General features: G+C 38.4%; 1 protein-coding gene and 2 long non-coding RNA genes across 3 annotated transcripts; 1 reads left to right on the forward strand and 2 right to left on the reverse strand.

Moving 5' to 3' along the window:
- Positions 1-3,420: 3,420 nt before the first annotated feature.
- LOC108902630 (myosin heavy chain, fast skeletal muscle) lies at positions 3,421-14,818 on the forward strand. Its single transcript, XM_018704567.2, has 40 exons — positions 3,421-3,516; positions 3,627-3,849; positions 4,104-4,247; positions 4,367-4,523; positions 4,642-4,669; positions 4,758-4,869; positions 4,954-5,046; positions 5,127-5,190; positions 5,328-5,426; positions 5,520-5,623; positions 5,710-5,848; positions 5,944-6,062; positions 6,153-6,302; positions 6,386-6,556; positions 6,652-6,958; positions 7,349-7,428; positions 7,518-7,605; positions 8,139-8,256; positions 8,347-8,470; positions 8,574-8,710; positions 8,837-9,092; positions 9,274-9,516; positions 9,612-9,788; positions 9,910-10,055; positions 10,167-10,257; positions 10,351-10,740; positions 10,956-11,082; positions 11,169-11,287; positions 11,645-11,841; positions 11,927-12,110; positions 12,204-12,369; positions 12,531-12,655; positions 12,766-13,074; positions 13,162-13,365; positions 13,455-13,580; positions 13,699-13,869; positions 13,973-14,077; positions 14,152-14,247; positions 14,340-14,471; positions 14,698-14,818. Exons 2-40 carry the CDS (start codon positions 3,646-3,648, stop codon positions 14,713-14,715), a joined length of 5,820 nt encoding a protein of 1,939 aa, XP_018560083.1. The 5' UTR covers positions 3,421-3,516; positions 3,627-3,645; the 3' UTR covers positions 14,716-14,818.
- On the reverse strand, positions 13,732-19,181 carry LOC127142986 (uncharacterized). The gene is made up of 2 exons (XR_007814148.1): positions 19,127-19,181; positions 13,732-13,821 (listed from the first exon to the last, which is right to left on the reverse strand). It is a non-coding gene; the product is annotated as an uncharacterized LOC127142986 (long non-coding RNA).
- LOC127142988 (uncharacterized) lies at positions 14,709-17,506 on the reverse strand. The gene is made up of 2 exons (XR_007814153.1): positions 15,940-17,506; positions 14,709-15,480 (listed from the first exon to the last, which is right to left on the reverse strand). It is a non-coding gene; the product is annotated as an uncharacterized LOC127142988 (long non-coding RNA).
- Positions 19,182-22,482: the final 3,301 nt, after the last annotated feature.

Raw genomic sequence — 22,482 nt, forward strand, 5'->3', positions numbered from 1 at the left:
GCTATGCTGTACTGTCACCTGGCACAGTACAGTTTGGAAGCACTGTACCAATGTTAGTGTAAGTACAATTTGTGAAAAACATACTTGGGATACACTGAGCATGAACACAGATTTGTAACATGGAGCAAGAATAATATGTTAAGAGGTTTTAATATTTATTTTTTGTTTAGTTAAATTGGTACTGATTTCAAAGATTAGATCACTCACTCACTAAATTGTTGACAGGGCTTGAAAAAGAAAAAAGGACAGAGTCACACAAGTGCAGTCAAGTATAAGTGAAAATAGAAGTGGAAGGGTATAGCAGATGCTGGTATTGCTGCACAGTTCACTGTCACACTGAACGTCCACATAAGAGCTGAAATAACAGTACAGTTCAGCCACTCATACAGAGATTATATGCTCAACATTATTCTTCCACTGTTGGGAGATTATTACAGTCTGTTTTTGTCACCTAGTGCTTGCTCATGGTGGGATCTGTTGGGTTTCTCTCTGTAAAATTTATATGATAAAGAGTGTAGTCTAGACCTGCTTTGAATTGACTTGACTATTACATTTGTCCAAGGCGTATAATGTAATTCACAATATAAGTTCCAAACGTGAAAGAAAAAAAAGGAATCAGATTCTGCTTAGGAGTCAAAAAACCTCAGGCCTGCCCTGTATCTATGCAATGCTCTATTTGGAAACTAACAGGTGACAAATTAGTACAGGTTGCCAAGTCATGCAAGTCATTGCACTACGGCTCCTGGAAGAAATTAAAGCTTGACTTGGAATCTTGGAACAGTAAAAGCTCTCCACTCAAGCTTTTGATGACCCTTCATCCTCTAGCCCTGAGGGATTTCAGTGAGGGGTACTTGAATTTCACATTGCTTTTGTATCCTCCTAAAGGGAATATACAGTGAACAGCTAAACATGTCCACATCATATAAGCAGCCAAAGAAATCAACACCACCAGATCCTCAAAGTGGATCTCTTTTCATAGCAGAAACCCCAGTACAACAACATATATGACTTGCCTGTTCTCTCTAGATAAAATCACAATTCATTCTTTATAACTAGCACCATGAGGTAAGAGATAAAGGCTGGAGAATAGTTGCCCTGGTGAACATAAGTAATCTCTCAACTCTCCCATCTCTGTCATAAGTGACAAAGCCTCACTCCCTCACTCTCTCTCTCTCTTACAAGCACACAGTTTCACCAGTACATATAGCATGACATATATCTAGCCTTAGATTTATAAGAACATCCATTTGGAGTCACTGAGCCAATGTAATCAGTATCAGACAAAACAAAAGTGATGGACAGTACTTGGTTACTTATCTCAAACCCTCTGCTCATATCGGCATGCGTCCTAAGAGGCAACTCAAAACAGGTCAACGTAAGTTAAGTAAAAAGTCAAGAACTCTGTTAACCCACTTTCTGAAATGAATGAATGAACTGTTACTGTTTCCTATGCTTGTATGTTTTCTGTGGTCTGGACTCAAAAATACATTAACAGATATAGCCCTTGAGATTTGAAAGGAGATTTGAATCATGCCTCTTTAACAGAGGTCATCTCCTATCAAATGTAGCAAGCTCATTTTGCCTTCTGTGGAACTTATTTTTGAGCCTGATCTCAAACAAGTTGCCAACTGTTTTCATTTCCATATAAAGAGTTACATGAAGGGTGATTGGACTTATATGGATGATTAATTTTATTACAGAAATATGAGATGTGCCAGTGCCCTGTAACAGTAAACCACAGATATTTGGGAGCAATTCCAAAACTAAGCTCCATGCATGCATCTCAAAAACATTCATGTGATGCAATTCCTATTAATAATTATTCATTTTTGGTGAGCACGATAAAAGTTTTAAATATTTCAGTTTTATTGGCAAACATTACATCATCATAAATTACTTTTTCCCAGACTTAGTACAACCATTAAATTTGTAATTCAAATAAATATTTTTTAATTAACATGTGCTGACAGCTGTGTTATATTAATGTCTCTCTCGGGTTAATGTTCTTTCATTTCAGAGATCTCAAATGTGCAAGTGTCCTGCAACTGAATATCAGCGGAATTTGGAGGACTTTCTAGAGCGGATTCCCAAAGCGATCCATGAATGTTAAAAAAAAAATGTCTGTTAATGTTCACAACATGTTTCAAATTTAATTTTGCTTAAATCAAGTTTCATAATATTTGAAATCATAAACAAACCATATTTGCCACTATTTCATGAATGATACATTTGGTCAGCAGTGCCTGCTCCTGGAGGCAGTAGTGGACCAACATTTAGTACAGCAAGCTTGTTACTATTTGGGATTACTATATATCATTATATATATATTAACCTCCTTCTTCCTTTTAAATAATTTTACATTCATACCTCTTCAAGCAGACTCTTATTTTCTTAGTTTCATTATTAGGTTTAAACACAGCAACTTGTGTTCATAAATGGAAATGTAAAATTACTTTTTTTTGGATAATCTAGAGAAGAAATACATGAGCACCACCTCTTTCTTTTTTACTTAATTTTGCAATCATGCCCTCTTAAGCAGACCTCTAAGTCTGATTTGGTTTGGTTTACGTATTTGGTTTATGTCATTATATTTGAACATACAACATGTTTATGTGAACACATTTTAACAACTACCTTCTCTGTGCTGCAGTTTCTTTTTTGTTACAGTAGTGAGACTATTAACACAATTAACATAACTGGTGCACGCATTAATTAAACTCAACTTAAATCAAATCAAATAGTATAACATCAAGATGCATCCTGTATTTTTTTTAAGGAGTGCTTTTTTTTAGTTCCAGACAATTAAGCACATCCCTTCCTTTAAAATCACTGCCATAAAATAAGGTACAGATCTCATGACCAAACCAAGAGAGAGAGACTACTGCTGACCAGACACTCCTACCCACTATAAATAAGGCAGCAGCTTCTGTAGGAGCTGACAGGCCTCCAGCACAGGTGAGTGTATCACTCCTTTTAATTAGTTAGGGAACTTAATGTATTGCTAGTTACTTATACATTTAATGTAATGTTAAAAATTCTCTGTTAGAATTACTTTGGTCTCAGGGAATTTTAAAGTGAAATTTCATGGCATATCAAAGTAATCTTGAGCGGAAAATATTATTCCAAAACACTGTTCTTGAAAATACTTGAAATACTTTATTAAAAAAAAAAAAAAAAAAAAAAATTATTAGTTTTTTGTTGACCTCAACTGCACATCTTATCTGAACACATACTTACTAAATGATTATTAAGTGCAATATAATGTCTCTTGTTGTAAAGACAGTGCTTCAGAACACAGAACTTCAATGACATGGAATTAGCATTTATTAGTTAGGCTTTAAAAGAAAAAACCTTTTATAAACTTCACTCTCTGATTATCTCAAAATGACTGAATTTCCTCAACAAAAATTTTAATGAAATAAACAAAATAAAGTTCTTCATCATTATCATCTTTTTAGAGCATTGTCAGACTCCAGCAGAGACTTCACCACTCATTCTTCTTTGGAAAGAGTTGAGGTAAAAGATGTTACCATTAAAAAACACACAAAATCTTCATTATCCAATGGAAAAAGGCCATAGCAATACCATGTTGATATACTCACTATTATGGACTCTTGCCATTTCAGCCTCCATTAAAGTGCCACCATGAGCACAGACGCGGAGATGGAGGCCTATGGCCCAGCAGCCATCTACCTCCGGAAGCCAGAGAAGGAGAGGATTGAAGCCCAGACTGCTCCATTTGATGCCAAAACAGCTTACTTTGTGGTTGATCCTGATGAGATGTATGTCAAGGGTAAACTAACCAAGAAAGAGGGTGGCAAAGCCACAGTTGAGGGAGATAATGGAAAGGTAAGTGTGATTGTGAACTTTATTTTTACTTTTAAATCCTAGTCTATTTCCATCAAATACCTTTTCATTTTATCAACATTGGTTTGAAATGATAGCGTGCTAAAACAGTCACTGAACTATTCATTTATCATCATAAAATCATCATTCATAAGTTTAAATTGTCAAAATTGTGAACAACATTGACATCCATTTGATGAACTTTTTTATTTGAAATTATTTCTCCGTAACAACGTTTTACTGTATTTCCTATTCAGAGTTACACCGTAAAAGAGGATGACATCCATCCAAGGAATCCTCCAAAGTTTGACAAAATTGAGGACATGGCCATGATGACCCACCTCAATGAGCCTTGTGTGTTGTATAACCTCAAAGAGCGTTATGCATCATGGATGATCTATGTGAGTTTCCACAATATGATACCACACTACAATACAATACACTACATACATGTGTATGCAAATATGCATATGAGCGTACCTAAATGTTAACTTTGTGTTTATGCTCTCTACTTTTACAGACCTACTCTGGGTTGTTCTGCGTTGTCGTGAATCCCTACAAGTGGCTTCCTGTGTATGATGCTGTAGTTGTGGCAGGATACAGAGGCAAGAAGAGGATTGAGGCACCACCCCACATCTTCTCCATCTCTGACAATGCCTATCAGTTCATGCTCACAGGTAAGATCCACATCACAAGTGTTAAAGTGTGTATATATAGAGAGAGGTAAAATTCAACTCAAAACATACCCTTAATGAAGAAACGATGAAAATAGAACTTGGTATGTTTGCATTTCAGATCGTGAGAACCAGTCCGTCCTGATTACGTGAGTACAATACAAGCTGTTTTGTGAAATTTCTGTAAATCTTACGATAAATGGGTTCAGTCATAAAAAATGTGCCTGTCTACCACAGTGGAGAATCTGGTGCAGGAAAGACTGTCAACACCAAGCGTGTCATCCAGTACTTCGCAACAATTGCAGCACTTGGAGCTAAGAAGGCTGAGCCAACACCTGGCAAGATGCAGGTAAAATTGGTTGTTTTGATGAAATTCTTATCAGAAGAAAGTTAATTTAAATGCAACTCATGTAACTCAAATGTTCTCTTTCAGGGCTCCCTTGAGGACCAAATCGTTGCAGCCAACCCTCTGCTGGAGGCCTATGGTAATGCCAAGACTGTGAGGAATGACAACTCCTCTCGTTTTGTGAGTAAAAATAAGCTAAAAAAATATGCTTTTTGAGCTGCATGTCAAGAATCATGCTAACCCAAATCTGATACGTTTAGGGTAAATTCATCAGAATTCATTTCGGAACCTCTGGCAAACTGGCCTCAGCTGATATTGAAACATGTAAGTTATATCTAAATTTTGTTCAGTTATCTTAGTTTGAATTTACATTTGGGTATGATGCTAGTTTGGAAGGAGTTTGTTGTATGATGTTGCACATGCAATATTATTGTTGTCTGACCTTGACTTCTTTAACGTAGATCTGCTGGAGAAATCACGTGTCACCTTCCAGTTGTCTGCTGAGAGGAGCTACCATATCTTCTATCAGCTGATGACTGGCCACAAGCCTGAGCTCCTGGGTATGATGAAACATGGAAAATAGGAATTTAAAAGTAGAATTAAGACAGTGAAAACAATGGATTTTCTCATGTATTTCTTCTAATCTTTTGCAGAGGCTCTTCTGATCACCACCAACCCCTATGACTACCCAATGATCAGTCAGGGTGAAATCACTGTCAAAAGCATCAATGATGTGGAGGAGTTCATTGCAACAGATGTAAAGTATCAATTCATATTTACAAAATTAAAATTCCAAGACAAAAATGTCATAGTGATAATTGTTTTCTTTCATGTCCAATGCAGACCGCCATTGACATTTTGGGCTTCAGTGCTGAGGAGAAAATTGGCATCTACAAGCTGACAGGTGCTGTAATGCATCATGGCAACATGAAATTCAAGCAGAAGCAGCGTGAGGAGCAGGCTGAACCTGATGGCACTGAGGGTAATTTCCAAAATAATACCATTCTCATGCAAGTTTTCTTATTTGAAAATACTACTCAAATCACTGTGTACACTCATTGTCTTTCTTTCCATTAGTGGCTGACAAAATCGCCTACCTGTTGGGCCTGAACTCAGCTGATATGCTGAAAGCTCTGTGCTACCCAAGAGTCAAAGTCGGAAATGAGATGGTGACCAAAGGTCAGACCGTCCCACAGGTACACAAACGGAGGAAACATGAAACATCTATAAATATTCCTGATTGGTTTAAACATCGAGCAAGTTCAAAAATGTGCCCTTGTTTCTAGGTCAACAATGCAGTCAGTGCTCTGTGCAAGTCTGTCTATGAGAAAATGTTCTTGTGGATGGTTGTCCGTATCAATGAGATGCTGGACACAAAGCAGCCAAGATCATTCTTCATTGGAGTGCTGGACATTGCTGGATTTGAGATCTTTGATGTGAGTGGTCTGGAGAATTTCAGTGCAGTTTAAAAGATCTATACAATCTGGCTGTGAAATTGAACACCTTTCCATGATTACAGTTCAACAGCTTGGAGCAACTCTGCATCAACTTCACCAACGAGAAACTGCAACAGTTTTTCAACCACCACATGTTTGTCCTGGAGCAAGAGGAGTACAAGAAGGAAGGCATTGACTGGGAGTTCATTGACTTCGGTATGGACTTGGCTGCCTGCATTGAGCTGATTGAGAAGGTAAGGAGCTACTCAGCTACACATGATTTCTTTTTTGTGTGCAAATAGTTGCTTCTGCAGGAGAATTTTCAACATGAACTATAAATTCTTCTCAGCCAATGGGCATCTTCTCCATCCTTGAAGAGGAGTGCATGTTCCCCAAGGCCTCTGACACAACTTTCAAGAACAAGCTGCATGACCAGCATCTTGGCAAGACCAAGGCCTTCGAGAAGCCAAAGCCTGGAAAGGGCAAGGCTGAGGCTCACTTCTCCCTGGTTCACTATGCTGGTACAGTGGATTACAATATCACTGGCTGGCTGGACAAGAACAAGGACCCCCTGAATGACTCAGTTGTTCAGCTCTACCAGAAAGCTTCAAACAAACTGCTGGCCTTCCTGTATGCAACCCATGCTGGGGCTGAGGGTAAGCAACAAGAGTGAGCAGAGAACTCCAATATCCAGGACAAATAATATGCATCATCCTACTAAACTAGTGAATGGACACTACAGACACATATCAATAGTGTGAGATATGCTCTATTTCTACAAAAAATGCTGTATTAATGGTACAAGCAACATTGTTGGAATAGCTCTTAATGTAAGCTATAAGAATCTGATCAGTAAGTGCACTTCATGACGTTACATAAAGCACAAGCACAGATTACAGTTGAAGAAAAGACACCTGGTTCAAGCTTTCTAAGAAGATGATGACTGCTCTGTAGCAATATCTACATTCATATGACTTAAAACTTACAAAGAAAAGACTCATCGTTAATTCAGTCTCATCAATAAAATTCAATGTTTTACAATATAGAGGCTTCTGGTGGCGGTGGCAAGAAGGGTGGCGGTAAGAAGAAGGGTGGTTCCTTCCAGACTGTGTCTGCTCTTTTCAGAGTATGTAGTGTTTCACATTTTTTGATTACAATTAGAAATGCAGTTTTGGAATTATGTTTGACCCATTTTCTCACAATGCTGATCTACAGGAGAACTTGGGCAAGCTGATGACCAACTTGAGAAGCACTCATCCTCACTTTGTGCGCTGCCTGATTCCCAATGAATCAAAGACCCCAGGTAAGAAGCTTACAGTCCTATGTTTTGCATTTCATGTTACACAGTGATATGTGGTATATTAGATGGTGATGTTGATGTGAAGATGATGAAGAGAAGATCTCCGCTGACACTGACTTACTTGTATATAGAAGTTTATTACAAAGTAGTTCAGCATTGGACAAGCACTGCAGTAGCCTGTGAAAGGATCCGAGCCAATATGGATCTCTCCCTAACAGCTCTAAACACCAATATATATACATTGGCTGTTTACATGGTCCATAAGAAACATCTGGACCATATTTAACAACTTCAAAAGAAAGAAGATAAGGGAGAGAAAACCCTCACCTGTAACCCCTACTAGTTTAGGTGTCACATTCTTGACTCTTATCCTAAACGTGAACCCCAAAGGTTAACTTAAACATAAGGGAACTCTTAAAAAGTGAAAACATCTGTAAACCCTCAGACATTCCAAAAAGGTAAAAACATACATAAAACACCCTGTATACCACAGATACAAAGAAATACTGTAAACTATATGAAATTCCAACCCTCAGGTCTTATGGAGAACTTCTTGGTCATCCACCAGCTGAGATGTAACGGTGTGCTGGAGGGCATCAGAATCTGCAGAAAGGGCTTCCCCAGCAGAATCCTCTATGGTGACTTCAAGCAGAGGTGACTTTTCAGTATAAGTAATTATGATGTAGAAACATCAGGCCAAGACATTTTGGTTAATATAAATAACAACATCATTTTTTCTTGTAGATACAAAGTATTGAATGCCAGTGTCATCCCTGAGGGACAGTTCATTGACAACAAGAAAGCTTCAGAGAAGCTGCTGGGCTCCATTGATGTGGACCACACTCAGTACAAGTTTGGCCACACAAAGGTACCTTGTCATAGTTGCATCACTTTTGTTGTTGTTTGTTGTTTATGCATATTTGTGTTACTTATTTATTCATTAATTTATTCATTTTAATGAAACAACATAGGTGTTCTTCAAAGCTGGTCTGTTGGGTACCCTGGAGGAGATGAGAGATGAGAAACTGGCTGCGCTGGTGACCATGACTCAGGCTCTCTGCAGAGGATATGTCATGAGGAAGGAGTTTGTTAAGATGATGGAGAGGAGGTAATATTTTCATACAGTTCTGAACTGTACTGTCAAATTATATCGATATTTTTCTTCAGTCCTCAGCAATTCCAAGAAAATTCCATTGCAGCAGAAATGACACATTATCTGTAATCATTGTTCCAGAGAATCCATCTATGCCATCCAGTACAACATCCGTTCATTCATGAATGTGAAAAATTGGCCATGGCTGAAACTGTACTTCAAGATCAAGCCTCTTCTGAAGAGTGCTGAGACTGAGAAGGAGCTGCAACAGATGAAGGACAATTATGATAAGATGGTGTCAGACCTGGCTACTGCCCTGGCCAAGAAGAAGGAACTGGAGGAAAAGATGGTTTCCCTGCTGCAGGAAAAGAATGACCTGCAACTGCAAGTGGCTGCGGTACGTACAAGATGTATACAACATACAGTTTATTTGGTTTTGTACTAGTACTGTATAGAGTGAATCTCAACTCTTAAATCAGATCTATTGAGATACAGGTAGACCAAATGCAGTATATGCAGTACCATTATATATAATGAAAATAACAACTAAATTTTCCTATTGTATGTTCAAACTATAGGAAGTTGAGAATCTCTCTGATGCAGAGGAAAGGTGTGAAGGTCTCATTAAGAGCAAGATCCAGCTGGAGGCCAAACTCAAAGAGACATCTGAGAGACTGGAGGATGAAGAGGAAATCAATGCTGAGCTGACTGCCAAGAAGAGGAAGTTGGAGGACGAATGCTCTGAGCTGAAGAAGGATATTGATGACTTGGAACTCACCCTGGCTAAAGTGGAGAAAGAGAAACATGCCACAGAAAACAAGGTTCAGTTCATTTACAGAAGTAAATATATGCATATTACTTTATTTAGATGTATACTTTCTGTGACATTTAAATTTGCTTTGCATGCAACTGTTAGGTGAAAAACCTGACAGAAGAGATGGCATCTCAAGATGAGTCCATTGCCAAGTTAACTAAGGAGAAGAAAGCCCTCCAAGAGGCCCACCAGCAAACACTGGATGATCTCCAGGCAGAGGAAGACAAAGTCAACACTCTGACCAAGGCCAAGACAAAGCTGGAACAGCAAGTGGATGATGTAAGTGAATAGTTGTTTGAATTGATGATTTTTCCCTGCATTGACAGCAATGATTATTAGTATTGATACTCTGAGATTTAAATGCTTAAAATGCCTCATTACATTTCCTCTGATACTGTAGCTCGAGGGATCACTGGAGCAAGAGAAGAAGCTCCGCATGGACCTTGAGAGAGCAAAGAGGAAGCTTGAGGGAGATCTGAAACTGGCCCAGGAATCCATAATGGACCTGGAGAATGACAAGCAGCAATCTGACGAGAAAATCAAGAAGTAGGTTTTTGTTTATTTAGGTTATCAATCCTCTTTTCAGCATCTCACATATTACACTCCAACAACATTATGAACTATGAGAGTGAAAGCTTTCTTGGTCTCCTCATCAAGGAAAGACTTTGAGATAAGCCAGCTCCTCAGCAAGATTGAGGATGAACAGTCCCTTGGTGCTCAGCTTCAGAAGAAGATCAAAGAACTCCAGGTAACATTATTTTACAAATACTAGACTGTTTTTGACTGACTGCAATGTTTTCAAGTCAAAAAGCCTTTTTGATGCTACTACCATCAAATCTAGGCTCGCATTGAGGAGCTGGAAGAGGAGATTGAGGCTGAGAGGGCTGCTCGGGCTAAGGTTGAGAAGCAGAGGGCTGACCTCTCCAGGGAGCTTGAGGAGATCAGTGAGAGGCTTGAGGAAGCTGGTGGAGCAACAGCTGCTCAGATTGAGATGAACAAGAAGCGTGAGGCTGAGTTCCAGAAGCTGCGTCGTGACCTTGAGGAGTCAACCCTGCAGCATGAATCTACTGCAGCAGCTCTTCGCAAGAAGCAGGCCGACAGTGTTGCAGAGTTGGGAGAGCAGATCGACAACCTCCAGCGTGTCAAGCAGAAGCTGGAGAAGGAGAAGAGCGAGTACAAGATGGAAATTGATGACCTCTCCAGTAACATGGAGGCTGTTGCTAAAGCAAAGGTGAGTGGTCTGTTTATAAGTAATGGACGTAAAAGCACATATACATCAGTTGTTTGAATAAATAATTGTAGAGCTATTTACCCATACCCATTTTTATGTCATTACTGACTATTCAGTTTAACAATTGTTTTAGTAAGTCGCTACACAGAGAAGTACCAAACATTTCCATCTTTTAATTTCATTTTATTAAAAACATAATGTTTTGTTGTTGACAGGGCAACTTGGAGAAAATGTGCAGAACTCTTGAGGACCAGTTGAGTGAGCTCAAAGCCAAAAATGATGAGAATGTTCGCCAGCTGAATGATGTTAATGCACAGAAGGCAAGACTGCAGACAGAGAATGGTAAGTAATGTTGTAATGTTATATAAGAACTGGTCTGTGGGGGGGTTAATCAGTTATTACAAACTCATTTACATATTGCTCTTCAGGTGAGTTCTCCCGCCAGCTGGAGGAGAAAGAAGCTCTCGTTTCCCAGCTGACCAGGGGCAAGCAGGCCTTTACTCAGCAGATTGAGGAGCTTAAGAGGCACATTGAGGAGGAAGTAAAGGTATGAAAAATTAATGTTTCCTTTCGTGTCAGTATATTTATTAAGACTAATATTAAGCGTGTCAGTTGAGAGCTGACATTAATGAAGATCACAGCCTCCTTGAGAAACAAAACTTTTGATTGGATTGGATAATAATTAGGGTGAGAGATGAAATGTTTAAAAAATAATCACTCCATGGGTATATCTTAATGCTAAATAGAACATAGAAAATATAAGAAATACATTAATGGGAGTCTGAATTGATCCCTAACATTGTTTATAGTTCCAACTTAAAAGTATTTATCTACACAGCATCTGGATGTAACATGCATTAGGTCAGCGAAAATGTCTTTTTGACAAGGGCTGTATGTTCAACAGGCCAAGAATGCCCTGGCCCATGCTGTTCAGTCAGCCCGCCATGACTGTGATCTGCTCAGAGAGCAGTTTGAGGAGGAGCAGGAGGCCAAGGCTGAGCTGCAGCGTGGAATGTCCAAGGCCAACAGTGAGGTGGCTCAGTGGAGAACCAAATATGAGACTGATGCTATCCAGCGCACTGAGGAGCTTGAGGAGGCCAAGTACATGAGCCCTTCCTATTTTTCATTGAGAAATAATTTTTTCTACCCATTTGTCCAACTAAGAACAAATTCCTCTTCATTGCAGGAAAAAGCTTGCCCAGCGCCTGCAGGACGCTGAGGAATCCATTGAGGCTGTGAACTCCAAGTGTGCCTCTTTGGAGAAGACCAAGCAGAGGCTGCAGGGTGAGGTTGAGGACCTCATGATTGATGTGGAGAGAGCTAATGCTCTGGCTGCCAACCTTGACAAGAAACAGAGGAACTTTGATAAGGTAAACAGTTAAACTGAAAATCAAAACCAATTTTATCAGAAGAATACATACCTGTATTGGTAACAAATATTTAATTAACCTGTATACATCTAGGTCCTGGCAGAGTGGAAACAGAAGTATGAGGAGGGCCAGGCTGAGCTGGAAGGAGCCCAGAAGGAGGCTCGTTCTCTCAGCACTGAACTGTTCAAGATGAAGAACTCTTATGAGGAGGCTCTGGATCACCTGGAGACCATGAAGAGAGAGAACAAGAACCTGCAGCGTATGTCAATCATACTATATTTAATGTGACTATTATAGTAAGACCTTGAGTGGTAGGTTATGAGTAAAAAGCTTGACAAATACCATTTCCTAGATATTATATCTACTGCATACAGGTAGTCTAAGTTACTCTAATTGTATTTTGTTTTGGTTGCTCTATAGAGGAGATCTCAGACCTGACTGAACAGATTGGTGAGACTGGAAAGAGCATCCACGAGCTGGAGAAAGCCAAGAAGACTGTGGAGACTGAGAAGTCTGAAATTCAGTCAGCACTGGAGGAAGCTGAAGTAATATAATTTAAAAATAATAATATAATAATCTTTTGAATTTAGTTCATGCCTGTGTAATTCAGTATTCCAGTAGCTTTTATTAACATAATTGTTTAAATTACTCAAAGGGTACACTGGAGCATGAGGAGGCCAAGATTCTCCGTGTTCAGCTTGAGCTCAACCAGGTCAAAGGTGAGGTTGACAGGAAGCTGGCAGAGAAGGACGAGGAGATAGAGCAGATCAAGAGGAACAGCCAGAGGCTGATTGACTCCATGCAGAGCACACTTGATTCAGAAGTCAGGAGCAGGAATGATGCCCTGAGAGTCAAGAAGAAGATGGAGGGAGACCTCAATGAGATGGAGATTCAGCTGAGCCATGCCAACAGGCAGGCTGCTGAGGCCCAGAAACAACTGAGGAATGTCCAGGGACAGCTCAAGGTGAGTTCTGTTTGAGCTGTGTTTGATTTCTCAATGAAAAGTTAAAGAGGGAAAAAAGTTAACTCCTTCTTTTCCTGATGTTAACAGGATGCCCAGCTGCACCTTGATGATGCTGTCAGAGGACAGGAGGACATGAAGGAGCAGGTTGCCATGGTGGAGCGCAGAAATGGTCTGATGCTGGCTGAGATTGAGGAGCTGAGAGCTGCTCTGGAGCAGACAGAGAGAGGACGCAAAGTGGCTGAGCAGGAGTTGGTAGATGCTAGTGAGCGTGTAGGACTGCTTCACTCTCAGGTTTGTTTTCATTAATTTACAAGAAACTTGTGTTGTTAAAAAATATATCCTGAATGTTATATTAAACATGACTTCTCTGAAACATTCAGAACACCAGTCTTATCAACACCAAGAAGAAGCTGGAGGCTGACCTTGTGCAAGTTCAGGGTGAGGTGGATGATGCCGTTCAGGAAGCAAGAAATGCTGAGGAGAAGGCCAAAAAGGCCATCACTGATGTGAGTTTACAACCTTACCACTGCTGATTTATATATAATTTCATATTTTTATTTTTAATATACCTCCATGTACTGATAATAATACATTTATTCACAAATTAAATTTGAACCATTTCAGGCTGCCATGATGGCAGAGGAGCTGAAGAAGGAGCAGGACACCAGTGCTCACCTGGAGAGGATGAAGAAGAACCTGGAGGTCACAGTCAAGGACCTGCAGCACCGTCTGGATGAGGCTGAGAACCTCGCCATGAAGGGTGGCAAGAAGCAGCTCCAGAAGCTGGAGTCCAGGGTATGTATCAAATTTCAATGAGTAGAACAAATTTTGTTGTGTCTCCTGATGTATATCATTGTATTTTGATTGTTTTGATAAATCATCTATCATCACATCACAGGTGCGTGAGCTGGAAGCTGAAGTTGATGCCGAGCAGAGACGTGGAGCTGATGCTGTTAAAGGTGTCCGCAAATATGAGAGGAGAGTGAAGGAGCTGACCTACCAGGTAATTTATTATACTGAAAAAAATTGGTACTGTGAAGTGTCTGTTATCTTTTACTTACAATCCTATCTACACAGACTGAGGAGGACAAGAAGAATCTGACCAGACTTCAGGATCTGGTGGACAAGCTGCAGCTCAAAGTCAAGGCTTACAAGAGACAGGCTGAAGAGGCTGTAAGTTAACCTTATTTACATGATCAATCATTTAATTGAGAATAAGTAATACCATCATTAACTAAGTCAATATAATTCCAATCCCTTTATAGGAGGAGCAGGCCAACACTCACATGTCCAGGCTCAGGAAGGTCCAGCATGAGATGGAGGAAGCTCAGGAGCGCGCCGACATCGCTGAGTCCCAGGTCAACAAACTTAGAGCCAAGAGCCGTGATGCTGGAAAGGTAATAATTAAAAATCTACTAATATCTTACAAAAAGTTTAAAGGAAGAAATTCATTTTACTTGGGACAAATGTGACAAATTCACATAATTCAAACAAAGAATGTGGAAACCCCTTGTAGAAGCACATGTATGCAATTGCATGTTGATTGACACAGTTGCATAGAATTTACTTAGGATAAATGTTAAACCTTTTAATGATTCAAAAACATTTTCTTTTTTTTCACAGAGTGATTCTGCTGAGTAAGAGATCACATCAAAATGAAGCCATTTGACAGAGTTCATAAAATATGAACCATCTGTTGAATTCTGTTTACACTGTAAAATTTAAATAAACACTTGTCATTTGACACTGAGTATTTACTCTATCAAACAAATGTTTATTTTGCCAAATGGGTTTAATACAGCAAGTATATTAGGTGGAGTTGAAACAAGTTGCAGAGTAACTATCACATGAAATCCATGCTGAGTTTAATTTTGATTTTTTTTTTTTTTTTTTTTTTTTGATTCGCTTATCCATAAGGTTCATGTATATACACCAGTCAGCCATAACATTATGACCACTGGTGGATGACGTGAATAACATTGATCATCTCATTATAATACAATGTTCTGCTGAGGAACCTTTGGTCCTGACATTCACTTGAACATTCATTTTTCACATACCACCCACCTAAATACTGTCAGAAACCAAGCACACACCCCTCCAATGGCAACAACACTCCCCAAAGTCAGGGGCCCCCCACAGCAGGATAATGTTCCCACCACACCATAAAAACTGCTCAGAAATTTCTCTAGGAACACGACAAAGAGCCAAAGCTGTTGATCCCAATCTGATTCAGTATCTATGGGACCTGCCTAATATTGCATAGGTACCCTTCATACCTGTGGAGTTGTGGGAAGGGGCCTCCGTGGATCTGACTTGTTCTGGATCATCCCACAGATGCTGGGTCAGATTGGGATCTGGGGAATCCGGAGGCCAGGTCAACACCTTGGGCTCTTTGTCGTGTTCCTCGAGACATTTTCAATTATTATTATTATTATTATTATTATTATTATTATTATTACTATTATTTCTTTTTGTCAGTTTTGTCAGCTGTTGTCAGGACATGTCAACTTACTGAACATCAACACAAGTATAAAATTTCCCCCAGCCAGGGTAATCTAGCTATGAAAATAAACATTCTTTAAAATAAGTTAAACCCTTTACACACACTGAATTGTAAGGGAAGCGGTTTAGATTTCTTTAAACGTTTAGCAGTCTGACATTGAATGGATGGACTTCGTGTTAGCTTGCTAGCGAATTAGCTAGCTAATTCACTTAACTACTCGGCATTATGATGGACGTCCGCTGTTAAACGTATACACAGGAGATATTGGTCAGATGATGTATGGGGATGAATGACACTGAGCTACAGACAGTCCGCTAGTAAGGTTTTCCAGTTACCTAGATACAGTAGTCTGCAGTTACCTGTATCACGCTTCAGTGGACTCCACTCCTTTTCCGGTTTGTTGACCCGGATGAGTGACCCGCCATGTTAAGCAAAGATTTTTAGTAACGACAAGATAGTTCACTCCACTACAGTCTGTGGCAGTGACGCAGGTGATCAGATGAGAAAGTCGGTGATCTTGGCCTTGTACAATACCAGAGTAAAAATATTTTAGACAGTTTCACGACTGTCATCATACACACCTCGGAAGAATATACAGCTATGTTTGTAATTGAACATGCATATATATATATATGGAATGACAACATGGGCGATGTATTTTGGCAAAGTAACACATGCTAAGTCAGTTGCTACACTCATAAACTGCAGTGGTGAAGGTTGACAGCAGGTTGACAAAGAAATCAGCCATTACTGACTAAACTATACAGTGAGGGAGACATAAAACTTCACACTGGACGTACCATCTCAGACTCTCTGATCTCTCTGATGTGGATTTACACTGACACATGAGCCCAGACTTGCAAATGCCTTTCCATTTTTTGTCAGGCTGTATCACCTTACCATCTTGGAGATGATGTGCAGTCATCAGATTATTTACCCTTTCCATTTTTAACAATCCAAACTCCTGTTTCATGTTTATTAGAGGACAGATCTCAAATACCAACTATATCGAAATATACATTGTCAGTTATTGGTGGTTATGATTACAGTCTCCAGAATTATTATGGAAAACAGCTAAATCTCCAGATTTGATGGTAGAGACTTCTATAGGTCTAGGGTTAATAGATTTACAGGTAGTTGGAAAATATAGGTGCTCCACCTGGGATCTTTTTTTGGATCTTTATAGTGACTGATGGAGAACCTGTTTAGATTTCGATAAATAAATTCAATAGATAAATATATGTATTTATTGATCCCAAACTGGGAAATTCCTGGTTTCAAGAACATGTAGCCAGAAATCCTCTGTGACTGTAAAATATTTATTTTTTTATTTTTTATTTTTTGCTTACCATGACATTTTCTTTCCAAGTCTAGCTTTTATGTTATGCTGCAAAATAGATTAGGGAATAAGACATTACCCTGAGGTGTACATTTCTGGGAATTGTACCTGAGCATGCTTATTACAGATTACAAAAGCAAATATTCTACTCCATGGTAACTTTCATTATAAAAACTAAAATAAAACATACCACTGTGCTGTTGCTAACATATCGTTATGTGTCCAATAAATATATCTCAGTGTCTCTCTGCGAAACAGGAATCCCTATTCCCTCACTTAGCTGTTTTTATTTTTGACCACCGTAATACCTTGTGATCTGCTGGTAAGATAGTAAATGATAAGCCATATCTGTCAACAACCACGTCATCAAAGTGGATACTGGCAATGATCCCAAACTTTACCTTCATAAATGCCTTGAATATCAGTCACCATATCGTCCCCTGCTGCCAAAATCTGCATTTTTAACATTCTTAATTGCCAAAAAAAAAAAAAAAAAAAAAACTTGAACCAGTTTGTGTGGTTGTTATTTTTGGTCTTACCTAAGTTGACCACTCTTCTTACATTACATTTCCAGGAGACATATAGCACCCTTCTAACATTAATGGAAAAGGCAGCAGTGTGAAATTTGTATCTGATATCTGACACATGTGTATCCTGCAACTATACACCAGTGACATTCTGACGCTTCTCCAACTTTAAGACTCAGTACTGGCTGTGATATCAAAATTAAGCGGACACAAATACCTATCATAAAGTATGCCACCTGAAATCTGATCTTTAAATAAATCTCTGTATTAATTGCAGCAAATGCTTCACAAACTATGCTGTGCACTCTGCTATTTAGAATTAAGTAAACTGTGAACATAACTGGTGGAGTGAATTGTTATGAGTAAATTAAAAGTCCAGCATTTACAACTAAACAGTTTTACAAACTGACATATATCAAAAATAATTTCTATTAAATTTCTGTCTTTTAAATTTTGGACTGTATTTTTTAAAATCATTTTTTAATATAATATTGTATATTTAACTCAACAAGTGATTTAATCCCAGATAATTATTTTTAAAGTTTAACTTTCGGAATATGGAAGTATTATATAGATTTTTTATATGAAAAAAAATATGCTTAAGCACTGTACAAGAGATAAACATATCACTAACATGCAACAAGGTGACAAGCATACAGTACTTGACCAAACTGAGTAACACACATGCTGAGGGGGCACATTTGAGTAAATAAAAGCAGCAGCTCTAGATGCCTGCTCTAACTGACAGGCATCTGATACAGGTGAGTGCAGTCAAATATTTAATGATAATTGTATCCATTGTGGTTTATAAAGTTCTAATAATTACATTGCTGTTGTTATTTTCAATAATTATAATTTCTTCTTTTTTTGTATTAATTTTATCAGTAAATCAAATGAACAAATTTAATATTTTTTTTCCTGAAATATTGGTCTGTCAATGAAACAGTACTACTTATGTTTGGATACCATACTTTTTAGAATCTTGGGATTACAAGATACCACTCATTTCCATTTGGGATCAGTGAGGTAAATGCTTTACAAAAGATAACTTCAGATAAAAGCACTTCAGTGATGCATAAGTGGACAAATTAAAGAACAGAAGGGGAAAAGGTAAGTGAAAATATATTTAATTTTCTCTCCTAAGTTTTGTTAATATCAGTGTGTTATAATTTTGTTTAAAATATTACCTTGGTAATTATTTACATAATTATTTACACAACACATTTTCTATTCAGATGGTCACTGTAAAAGAGGATGACATCCAATGCAAATATTTAGTCATGCACATCTGGAATGAAGGAGCGTTTCTGTTTGTATTTTGCTTGTTTTTCTACTTTAGAGGAGACCTCTGATCTAACTGAGCAGATTGGTGAAACTGGAAAGAGCATCCACGAGCTGGAAAAGGCAAAAAAGTCTGTGGAGACTGAAAAAGCAGAAATCCAGACAGCTTTGAGGTAATTGAGGTAAAACAATATTTAATTATAGCAACTTGTTTTGTTAAAGTTCAAAATTAACTATCAGATTAAACTGCAATTAGGAAATATTTTGTAATTTCAGGCTGCCATGATGGCCGAGGAGCTGAAGAAGGAGCAGGACACCAGTGCTCACCTGGAGAGGATGAAGAAGAACCTGGAGGTCACAGTCAAGGACCTGCAGCACCGTCTGGATAAAGCTGAGAACCTCGCCATGAAGGGTGGCAAGAAGCAGCTCCAGAAACTGGAGTCCAGGGTGTGAACTGCATATGTATGTGCAGTGTCACAGTTAAGAATACTGAGAGTATTGTTCATTACCCTGCGTTGTATTTTGCAGGTGAGTGAACTGGAAGCTGAAGTTGAAGCTGAGCAGAGACATGGAGCTGATGCTATTTCCGCAAATATGAGAGGAGAGTGAAGGAGCTGACCTACCAGGTAATTTATTATCTAACATTTAGCTGAATTTCTCTTTATTTCTCTGCTTTTCATCAATAATAATCCTTTATCTGTACAGACTGAGGAGGACAAGAAGAATCTGACCAGACTTCAGGATCTGGTGGACAAGCTGCAACTCAAAGTCAAGTCTTACAAGAGACAGGCTGAAGAGGCTGTAAGTCATTACATTAGTGACAGATGAGCAACAGCTAACTAAGTCAGCATAACTCTTAACACTTCCCAGGAGGAGCAGGCCAACACTCACATGTCCAGACTCAGGAAGGTCCAGCATGAGCTGGAGGAAGCTCAGGAATCAGGACATCGCTGAGTCCCAGGTCAACAAGATGAGAGCCAAGAGCTGTGATGCTGGTAGGGTATCTTTTCACTCTGTTGGTTGACAATATCACATTAGAATTTTACACAAATACAAAACTGATGGTTAAATGTTATTTTGAAGTCACAGGCTAATAATGATATGATGATTTGATAGAGGAGTTAGTTTAAAACAACATTCATAATTTCATCAACAAAAAAGTTCAAACTTGTAGTACATCTCCCCTTTACAAATATCTGCAATAAGTTAACGTTACCAAACTTAGTTAAAAACAACACATTTTTGGAATTAAGCAGACTTAACTGAATTAAAGACAGACATCTGACTGTTTATGGCCACAAAAAGTAATCTCTGCTTAAAGCTTATATTAGGACTCCTCAAAAATAATTCCAGTAGCTAAATATAGATAAATATATTTATAGAAATATAAATACATATATCCAGACTGTGTGTTCTTGCAGTGACTTGCAGTGTACTGATATGCATATATAAATGGCCAACTTAATATGCTCCATCACTGAAGTAGTGGTTGTACCAGTATGCTGTTTTACTTATCAGCATATTTCTAAAGATAAGAATGGGTCTGTATGGACTGAAACAGTCTGCTAACACAAATCACTTAGAACAATGTAAAAGTGAAACCACTGACAAACTGCTGTCTAAGATTATGTTCGGGACTTAACAGTGAATAAGTGATACTTGTTACAGTGAGCCACTCACTGTTACGGAATGACAATTGGCTTAATATAAGCTCAGAACCATTGCAGGAATTCAAGTACTCTCCTGCTGCTACCAACTGGCCTGTGTGCCCAGTTCTCTGAGTGTTCAGAGAGGTGACAGTCAGTATAAATTAATAGGAATCCTAATAGTGCTCTAAATTTATGACCAGTAATCTATTAGTTGCCAACACAGCTCATTCATAAATACAGTGCTGACTGGCTTATTTGAAATGGGCCCAGGCTCACAACAAATCTCACATCAGCCAGCAGCAGTAGCTCAAGTGCTGCTGTGTGAGATTGTCATCAACCAACAGTGTTAATAATTTTCTTTTTCTTTTCTTGCATTTCAGTATGAGAATACTGAATAAGAGACTACATCTGGTGGACAAGTTTTAACAGAGTTCATAAAATATGAACAACCTGTTATGATATGTACAAATTAATTAAAGATATTTTTGATAGTACTGTGGCTTTGTGTTTATTTCTTTTTTGTTTCTTTCCTTTTTTTTTCTTTTTTTTTTACAAAGATTGTTCATTCAGACAAAACACAAGTTATTGAAATATCTGCAGAGCTGAATGTGAAGTGGTGCAATTTCATCACATTTGGTTTATTAATCTCCCTTTACATGATGCAGTGTATCATGTATGTAGATTGTTTGCCTAATCATATATATATTTATTTATTTTGCACAGCTAAGGTGACCAGTGTAACAGAAAATCTTCCAATTGAAGGACACATGAATGTGACTGTATACTGTATATAATGGCAACATGATATTACAACCAGGAAGTATTAATTAACAGCATTTAAATGTAGTATTGCCTTTGTGGCACTAAACCCTCACAGGAGCAGGTGTTGTTGGACCCTGGGGCAGATGCTATTTTTGTGGACACTGCACACTCACTGGTTGTGCATTTGTGTGCCAAGATATTTTTAGGAGTTGAATTGGGCTTTGTCGTGCTTGTAGACAACTGTTGGGGAGTGGGCACCAAGCCATTTAAATGTAAAGACAATTTCCTTTGTTGAGAATGACAAAGACAATATGATATGACAGACTGAAGCCGACAGACAGCTATCTGTATGTCCTTAAGGAATGATTGACTGATTTTGCATGCTACAATGATATGCTTAAACCACAGAGAAAATAACCACAGGTTAATATTGTCTCATGTCACAGTTGTCAAGGAGTTTTGGTTAGAGCTTCTTCAATTTATGTTATACATACTCATTAAAGTGTGTATGATATGAACACAATTGTTTGGTTCATAAAAATATAAAAGTTAACCACTGTGCCTTCCTTAAAGAAAAGATATAAAAAGATAAATAATTGAAAATACAACAACAAAGATTATTTGAATATAAAACAAACTTTGGTCACAGCATGATACTTAATATGATTTATGTTCCTGTGCAATATATTTTGCTGAAGCACATACAGTAAGCTTTGCTGTTTGGCTCACCTCCTCCAACTTTCTTTTTCCTCTTTGTATTTCCTTATCTCTGTCATGTTTGACTGATGAGTTAGGTTGTGAACTACATAAATCCTAAAATTTCAACCTTAAAAAAAGGTAAGTATACTGCAGATCCTCCCCTGCTCTGTCTGTGTACTTTATTCTGATAAAATAAATAAAACAAGAAGACTAAACAAACAAAGGAAAACAGAGAGAGCTTAACCATCACCACCTTTGGTTCTCTCAGTGTTGCTACTCCGTCACGGAAGAGTCTAACGCTCTTTTAAAGCTTACCAGGCTCCTCCTCGCCAGACACATTTGGCATGATTTATTTCAGTTCATGGGCTTAGCGCAGAGGCATATCTATATGCATCTACACACTCAAGGACGTACAAAGGAGAAGGTTGGTCAAGACAGCATGTCCCCACTTGTGTCCGTGTTCACCCTCCAACAAATCCTTTCCTCCTATTCACTTGCATTATAGCTTAACTATGAAATAATGAAACAGACTGATTTATAGTACAGTACAGTACTCCTAACATTACACAAAAAAACAAACTTATATGTTAATATGTACACTGCAAATACTGAATCTTCCGTAGATGTATTCAGGAAAAAACAAGC

The sequence above is a fragment of the Lates calcarifer genome, linkage group LG11, assembly GCF_001640805.2.
Source record: "Lates calcarifer isolate ASB-BC8 linkage group LG11, TLL_Latcal_v3, whole genome shotgun sequence".
Lineage (NCBI taxonomy): Eukaryota > Metazoa > Chordata > Actinopteri > Centropomidae > Lates > Lates calcarifer.

What these genes read in the sequence shown, in the direction of transcription:
- LOC108902630 (XM_018704567.2), top strand. Translation starts at nt 3,646, where the DNA reads ATGAGCACAGACGCGGAGATGGAGGCCTATGGCCCAGCAGCCATCTAC. An exon ending in TGGAACAGCAAGTGGATGAT is followed by an intron (nt 9,789 to 9,909) that starts GTAAGTGAATAG and finishes CTGATACTGTAG; the next exon opens with CTCGAGGGATCACTGGAGCA. An exon ending in GAGGAGCTTGAGGAGGCCAA is followed by an intron (nt 11,842 to 11,926) that starts GTACATGAGCCC and finishes TCTTCATTGCAG; the next exon opens with GAAAAAGCTTGCCCAGCGCC.